Genomic DNA, 8900 nt, shown 5'->3' on the forward strand with positions numbered 1-8900 from the left:
GCACACAATAATTGATATTTCTCTGTGTTTTATTTGCTGCTCATTCTCTGAAAATTGAAAAGCTGCTCCTTGACCTCGTAACTCTAAGTGTGCTCCTCAGGATTAAAATGCTCCTGCTCAGACACCATTACACCACAATCAGACAACTCTATCTAAAAAGAAGCTTATAATTAATTGTATTATATTATACTAATTTGTGTAAAGTTTATAATTATTTGTATTATATTATACTAATTTGTTTCTAACATTTAAGTACCTAATATAACATATATCTCAAAAAAAATTGACAGCTTTTATTTGTAAATTGAACATGCCATAACAACATGATGAATTGTATGACTTGATTTGAAGAACTCCAAAACACTCTGGCGTGTTAGGAATATTTCATAAGACCTATATAGATATTACTTATCTGGAAAACATCTACCTTCCCAAAAATCACAAGGTAGTGAAACACTAAATTGCCCTTCAAACACATATTTTTAATCTCTAAGAGAAAAGGTATCACAACCAGTCCATGGTTAGCAAGCTGTGCACTAGTGGATGTAGCACTCAGTGAAGAGATATATTTCTTGACACTTTTTTTGCCAGGCGTAATCCTGTTATCCTGTTTTGAAGTTGACAAACCATTTGACACTTCGCCCTCAGTATCTGCTGGATAGTTACAGGTCATGGACAGATCATGTATTTCTTCCGAAGGGCTGCAATGTTGTAGATTGGATACCCACTCCTCAATACAAAAAGAACCCAAATATCTTTTAGTGATATTGTACATATTAAATCAGTGACTCATATGGAAGGTTATCCTGGTTCAATAAGCACTTAGTTCATCTTCAATATTTTAGGTTACTATTTGTTTTGATCTACAAAATTATAAAACTTAAATTCATTTAAACAGGGGAAGAGAGTGAACATACCATCAAAAGGTGTTCAATATGAGTTTTTTCAAATTCTTCTCGGCTCCCTAGAGAGATCTTGATTAGTTCATCAAGCGCGTCATTCTTCTTTACCAGAGTGCCTGACCTCTCTAAAGCCAGTTGCTCTATTACTAAACCATCTAATATATTCCCAAAATTACCTGTCATCCTCTGTAATATACCTTGCAAGTCCATCTTCTTTAAGACAGGAAAGTAATCACCCAGATTAGGCGTACCTATTTAAACCATACACTACAAGAAATCTGACCATTTACGACGGTTTTTTTGAACTGAAATCGTCGTAATTGAGCCAATTACGACGGAAAAAAATCGTCGTTTTTCATCGAGTAGTAAGTTCGTTTTTTCGTCACAAGATAAAATTGCGTCGTAAGTTGGTGAAAGTGGGCCCACAATAACAATTTAATAATAAATAAACTTACGACGAAAATATTTGTCGTATGTTGTTAACATCCGACGAAAAAAATCGTCGTATGTTGTTAACATCCGACGGAAAAAATCGCCAGTTTAAATATTTTGGGACCCACCTTTAATAAATTACTAAAACAATACAATGAACAATCGTCATAAATAACCCAGAATTTCCATCGTAAGTTTTATTCTCAAAAAGGCTATTCTGGTTCCACCCATTCAACTTTCAAATTAAATTCTAAATACAATTGAATCCCAATTCAACACAAAATTAAAATTTGAATTTTATAACAAGCAATTATGCACACAATTATACAAATCAAAAGTTGAAAATACCATAATTTACATAAATATTCTCATACCCACAAAACTTCTAGAATAATATTTAACCTTTCGATATGTAATACAAAAATGTAAATACCATTATACAACTGAGCAGTAGTTTCAGGTGCGGTACCAGCAACTTCACTATAATGCGCTTGTTGCACAGGCATGTTGTATGCTTGGGTCTGTCTAGCAGGCACATAGTACACTGGGTATTGCTGCTCAACTGCAGGATGGTGAGAATGTTGTGGTTGCTGGGAAGAATATACACGATAGTATGCTTGCATTGGCACTGCTCCCATGGGAAGATGTTGGACATACTGCGAACCAGCATGAATGAACTGAGGTTGCTGCAACTGTGGATGAAGTTGCGGATAATATTGAGTCGGCAACAAATACCCAGAGTCTTGATATTGTTGTTGCATATGCATTCTTGAATCAGTGATCTTCTGTTCAACAGGATTAGTAGTAACCCTACTTTGAACAGGTGCATATTGCACATTTGGGTCTTGATACATCATAGGCCTTTGGCGAGACAATGGGTTTGTTATGCTACTGTCACTACACAAATAAAAAACACAAAAGCTCAACTGATAGCAGTTCAAAGACAACTATAAATACAAACATAATGCAATGCGTTAAATCTCTTAAAAATTAACAACTTGAACCATCAACTTACAGTGGGCATTTGAGCAACCTGGCATAATCTAGCAATAACGACTACAATTAACCAGTTTCATAGCATATAGGCACATAATTAAAACATGTATTAATTAGGCACCGTGCACCGTAAACTAGCATATCGAACATTTAATTATGAATATTTTACCCTATACTGCACAAATTTCATTCCATTTTTATTCACTCGACCAAACTCAACTCTATTTAAACCCACTGTCTCCCTTCCTCACATCTCTCTCTCTCTCACCTTAATATATAGCATCTATCTATTTCTCTACTCAATCTATGAAGAAGTTATACCAATCAACTTCAAAACATTTTGCAAGGTTTAACTGTATAAGTCGGAAGATATTTTTATTGAACATTGATCACCTGAATCGAGTGATTGAAAAACCCGCTCATTAGCTGCTGGTGACACTTAGAAAGACATGGATACCCCTTTGCGTTCGTCAGAAAAGACTGTAAAATTAAGTACATGAGAGCAAGTATTAATAACTCAAAACCTTTGCAGAGGCGCAAAGTGTAAAGAGTGTCCATGATTTATACATTTGTATAAATGATGGCTGCTCTAACAGGCTCTCCGAACCAACGCCCAAGTGAATTTGCTGAAGGAAGTGAAGGCCTAATTAACAACAGATACACTTTATAAGATATATTTTAGAATAATATGTATCCTAGTTGCAAACTTTGTAACAGTTATTTACAAAACTTTACTCACGAGATATCAAGTGCAATTGATAACTGGCTATGATGCTCACGTAGAATACGAAAGGAATTCCATAATTCCCAAGAGTCAATCTGTTCTCTCTAAAAGAAAAAACAAGAGCACTTATAAAATGACAGTTAAATGGCATTCATCATATATATATACACAGAAAATTTTGAAAAAAATTTAGTAAGACGAAAATTACTCTCATCAAGGAAGACATACAATAGTAAGCTATTTTCCTGCTGAAGGCACCCAAACCTAACTCAAAAGATATCTTGAAAAGAGGACCATTTTGGTAATGTACAGCATATACATAATGCTCAAAAGACAAAAGGTATAACTCCCGGATGGTCAAACAGAATAGAAGTTAGAGGCCCTGTAACTGAGAGTGAGTAAGATGTGTTTATCAGTGTCACAACAACAAGTTTTTTCTAAAAGCTATTATGTCCAACCAAAACAAGCATTGGTAATTAATTAGACTCTTCATCATTAACACTAGACAAAAAATGAACTAGCACGCCATGCTTGCAACCACGCAACATTTATCAGTACGACTACACTTTCCGTAATCCTAAAATCTTAGATTCAATACAAACATCACATTATCCAATATCAAATTCAAATAATTATAAAACCTAATTATCAAATTGAACAAAATAAAAAAAGAGTAATAGGTATTAGTTTATAAAATAAATCAAAAACAACACCAAAACAAGATTATAGCCGTAAACACAGACCTCAATATTCATAATCTCTCCCAAAATCGAAGAACTTGTAATCGAATAGCTTCCTTGTTTCTCGAATCTAGGACCACTAATTGGACTCGGTGTATTTTCAAATTCATTTTCGTTTGCTTGAAATTGAAGAGAGTTGTGGTTGTGATTCGACACTGTTACTGATCAAACTGAGAATAGAACAAGATACATAAAGATAAGGATGGTGTGGCATTGAGAAGGAAGGTGAAGGAGTGCGGGAGGCCGAGATTGTGAGATTTAAAGTTTTGGGGAAGAGTAAGGTAGAGAGAAAATATGGTTATGATGATTAATGGGCTTATGGGCCGATCCGTTAAATAGCTGAGTTTTTTTCTATAATTTAGCTGATGTTTTGTTAATAAACGATATTTAACAAATTTAAATAAGATTTTTTTTGTCGTTAAATAAGAATGATAAATGTCTAATTAGAAGAAATATTAAGGTACAAAATGATAATTTACTATTTAACATTATATTTATGTTGAATAATACATTCGTTTAATTAAAAAATGCAAAGGTTTTATCGAAAGTAACGGGGTTCGTGATATAATTTTATTTGGTTTGACATTTTAACAATCAAGCATTAGTTTGACTAGTACGGCTAGCTAATATTTAATCCTGAATTAGTGTTACGACTATTTTAAAAATATTTTTCAACGATCTAACTGTATGGATGTCAATAGATATATATATTAGTGATATAACCAAAATTTCATATCAAACTAATTTTATTTGGTTTGACATTTTAACAGTCAAACATCAGTTTGACTAGTACAACTAACTAGTATTGAATCTTGAAATATTGTTTCGATTATTTTAAAAATATTTTCAACGATCCAACTGTATGATGTCAATAGATATATATTAGTTATATAACCAAAATTTTATATCATAATAATTTTATATGGTTTGACATTTTAACAGTCAAGCATCATTTTGACTAGTACAGCTAACTACTGTTGAATCTTGAATTAGTGTTTCGATTATTTTAAAAATATTTGTCAACGATCCAACCATATGGATGTGAATAGATATATATATTAGTGATGTAACCAAAATTTCATATCAAAATAGTTTTATTTGGTTTGTCATTTTAACAGTTAAACGTTAGTTTGACTAGTACAACTAACTAGTGTTTAATCCTAAATTGGTGTTTCAATTATTTTACTAATATTTTTCAACGATCCAACCGTATGGATGTAAATAGATATATATATTAGTGATATAACCAAAATTTCATATCAAAATAAATTTATTTGGTTTCACATTTTAACAGTCAAACATTAGTTTGACTAGTACAATTAACTAGTGTTTAGTTCTGAATTTGTGTTACTACTATTTTAAAAATATTTTTAAACGATCTAACCATATGGATGTCAATAGATATACATATTAGTGATATAACCAAAATTTCATATCAAAATAATTTTATATGATTTGTCATTTTAACAGTCAAGTATTAGTTTGACTAGTACGGCTAGCTAATGTTTAATCCTGAATTGGTGTTTTGATTATTTTAAAAATATTTTCAAACGATCCAACAGTATGGATTTTAATAGATATATATATTAGTGATATAACCAAAATTTCATATCAAGATAATTTTATTTGGTTTGACATTTTAACATTCAAGCATCAGTTTGACTAGTACACCTAACTAATGTTTACTTCTGAATTTGTGTTTCGATTATTTTAAAAATATTTTTCAACGATCCAACCGTATGGATGTAAATAGATATATAAATTAGTGATATAACCAAAATTTCATATCAAAATAATTTTATTTGGTTTGACATTTTAACTGTCAAAGATCAGTTTGACTAGTACATATAAGTAGTGTTTATTCCTGAATTGATGTTTCGATTATTTTAAAAATATTTTTCAACGATCCAACCGTAGGGATGTCAAAACATATATATATTAGTGATATAACCAAATTTTCGTATCAAAATAATTTTATTTGGTTTGTCATTTTAACAGCCAATCATCAGTTTGACTAGTACAACTAATAGTGTTTACTTTTGCATTGATGTTTCGATTATTTAAAAAATATTTTTGAATGATCCAACCATTTTAACAGTCAAACATCAGTTTGACTAGTACTGTTAACTAGTGTTTAATCCTGAGTTGATGTTTCGATTATTTTAAAAATATTTTTGAACGATCCAACCGTATGTATATATATATATATGAGTGATATAACCAAAATTTCATATCAAAATAATTTTAGTTGGTTTGCCATTTTAACAGTCAAGCATTAGTTTGACCAGTACAGTTAACTAGTATTTAATTCTAAATCGGTGTTTCGATTATTTTAAAAATATTTTTGAACGATACAACTATATGGATTTCAATTGATATATATTAGTGATATTACAAAAATTAATTGTCAAAATAATTTTATCTGATTTGCCAATTTACCAGTGAAGCATCAGTTGGACTAGTACTGTTAACTAGTGTTTATTCCTAGATTGGTGTTACGATTATTTTAAAAATATTTTTGAACGATCCAACCATATGGATGATTATATATCTATATATATATTAGTGATATAATCAATGTTTTATATTAAATTATTTTATCAAAATATTTATTTTTTTACAGAAATTCTTGAAATGTCGCCCAAACAAATAAATGTTGACATTAATATGGTTGGATCATGAAATAATATTTATTAAAAATTGAAATTATAAAAAATCATGTGCTAATTTACGACAGAACCCGTCATAAATTATTATCTGCAAAAAAATTGAGAAAAGTCAAATTTACCGCCAAAATTTTGGGGAAAAAGTTAAATTTCCCTCTTTAATAACTTACGACGAATTTTAATTTCCGTCGTAAATTGGATGTTCAATATTTTTCCCGCCAAAAATTTGGGGAAAAAGTTAAATTTCCCTCTTTGATAACTTACGACGAATTTTACTTTCCGTCGTAAATTTGACGATCCGATTTTTTCCATCGCACATATTTCGTTGTAAATTTTGATTATATATTTTTTTTTCAATTTCAAGTTAAAATTTTAATAAAAATTATTAACTTACGACGAAATGTTTAAATCGTCGCAACTTCAAATAATTTTTATTTTTGTTTAATCGTGCCTTGCATAATTTCATTAATAAAATACTAAACTTACGACGGTTTTGTGTTTCATCATAAATAATTACGACGTTTTACTTTTTTCCGTCGTAAGTTGGGCGCACTTTTTTTTCCGTCGTAAGTTGGCCGTCGTAATTGGCCTATTTTGTTGTAGTGATAATATTCCATATCAAGTTAGCAACACCAATCAATATTACCAAGTTACAAAATGAGCAACCTTTATATCTTTTTTGAAGGCAGGAGCAGGAGAGGAACTCCTTTTTATTTGTCATATTTCGTGTAGCTGCATTAAGATCATAAATTAATCACAACAAGACCAACATAAAGATAATATATAACTAGCATATCCAGAAAATTTAATATTATTAAATAGTTATCTAATTAGCAAAAGTAGATAGGGCAGCAAAAGTACGTGTTTGGTGGAATAATGAAACATCAATTTGCTAGCCCCGTAAGTGAAAAAAAGAGCAAATTTCTAATGGATGGAAAAAAAGATAAAATTGTTATAGGGAATTCTTTTAATCTGACAATATTCGACAACAGAGTTATCATAGAAATAATTAGATAATGTTCCCATCATGTTTAATGATATAATAAAAGAATTCAGTTTTACTAGCTGAAGAATTATGAAGTTGAGCATGTTTGTATATATGCAAGTACTAAAAAGAAAGCAGTTTTGAGGAAATTGTAATCAAACAAGTAAAGAACAAGAACATGGGATTATAATAACAGAACATAATACCTGATTATAAAACATGTGTTTATGTATAACCCTCAACGTGTTCCTCCATCGCAGGTCATCGAAAATCTTTAGTTGCAAAATACTGCGGTCATCCTCTACGCTATCTTTTCCCTTGTAAACTACAAAATCTGGTCATTTTTAAATTTACATGGATAAGGCAAAATATACACTTTTCAAACAATAAGAAAACCAAATATACCACCTAAATTTTAAACGAGACTACTACCAATCTTAACAAACTAGTATAAACATAAGCAATTATCATAAAATCCCTAAAATCTGCACTACAAATGCATTATAATTATCTCAATTCAACAACACCAAAATTCTCGAGATAACATAATAAAAAAAACGCAAAACTAATAACTAACAACACTAAATATCATGAAACTAAGTCAAATTGGGTTGATATTTTTAACAAGAAACGTGTAACATAAAAATATATGTTTACAGAGAGAGATTGCGAGAGAGAGAATATATAGAAAAAAGGGAGTACCTTGATGTAGAAGTGCAAGCTAAGTGCAAGCTGTGAAATTGAATTAGACCTCAAAGCAAAACAAATTAACACTGGAACAAAGAGATAAAACAAATTAAAAGGAGAATTGTGTAAAAAAACCAAAAACCCCCAAATCAAATATAAAAACCTTAATTTGTTTTGAAGCTCGAATCAGTTCAAGCAGCTTCCAAATCCTGTGAAAGTTTATGTGAAAGTTTATCTATGAATTGAATGAAACCAGTTTTAATTTACACTTAAATCTGAGAGAAATGTAGAATATTGCAGAAATGACTGAGAGAGAACCAGGCGAGAGAGTGTGTGTATTTTGACTTTTCCAAAAATTTAACCCGCTTATCCAAATTTTTGCCCTTTTGTTCAAATTTTGGCCCAAATAACTTTCCTGCCGCTCTGATTCACTATTTTGCATTTTATTTTATTCTTTAAATAAATTTTTTTATTATAAATTGTAACCAAATTCTTTATTATTTAAATATCACTTACTACAATTTATAAATTCAAGTAATAATTTTAAATTTTTTAAAATATAATTAATTTTTTATTCAAATAATAAAATTAATTATAACGTATAGTTTTTAAAGATAAAATATAAATATTAAAACATGTTAAAAACATAATATTACCTTAATATTTAAAACAAGAAGAATTATTCACTTATTTGATTAAAGTTAAATTTTTTAATTTCTATTTAAATATAATACAAAGTTAATTAATTTTAATTCAAATATTATATGT

General features: G+C 29.8%; 1 protein-coding gene across 2 annotated transcripts; it reads right to left on the reverse strand.

Moving 5' to 3' along the window:
• Positions 1-1662: 1662 nt before the first annotated feature.
• Positions 1663-4076, reverse strand: LOC141661371 (protein arginine N-methyltransferase 5-like). Of its 2 annotated transcripts, XM_074468371.1 has the most exons (5): positions 3798-4076; positions 3070-3158; positions 2898-2973; positions 2724-2810; positions 1663-2231 (listed from the first exon to the last, which is right to left on the reverse strand). In XM_074468371.1, exons 1-5 carry the CDS (start codon positions 3807-3809, stop codon positions 2229-2231), a joined length of 267 nt encoding a protein of 88 aa, XP_074324472.1. In that variant the 5' UTR covers positions 3810-4076; the 3' UTR covers positions 1663-2228. The 2 variants fall into 2 exon arrangements, with proteins under 2 accessions (XP_074324472.1, XP_074324471.1); XM_074468370.1 differs by lacking the exon at positions 1663-2231 and having other exon boundaries at positions 2242-2810.
• Positions 4077-8900: the final 4824 nt, after the last annotated feature.

Source organism: Apium graveolens, chromosome 5 (genome assembly GCF_009905375.1).
Source record: "Apium graveolens cultivar Ventura chromosome 5, ASM990537v1, whole genome shotgun sequence".
Classification (NCBI taxonomy): Eukaryota; Viridiplantae; Streptophyta; class Magnoliopsida; order Apiales; family Apiaceae; genus Apium; species Apium graveolens.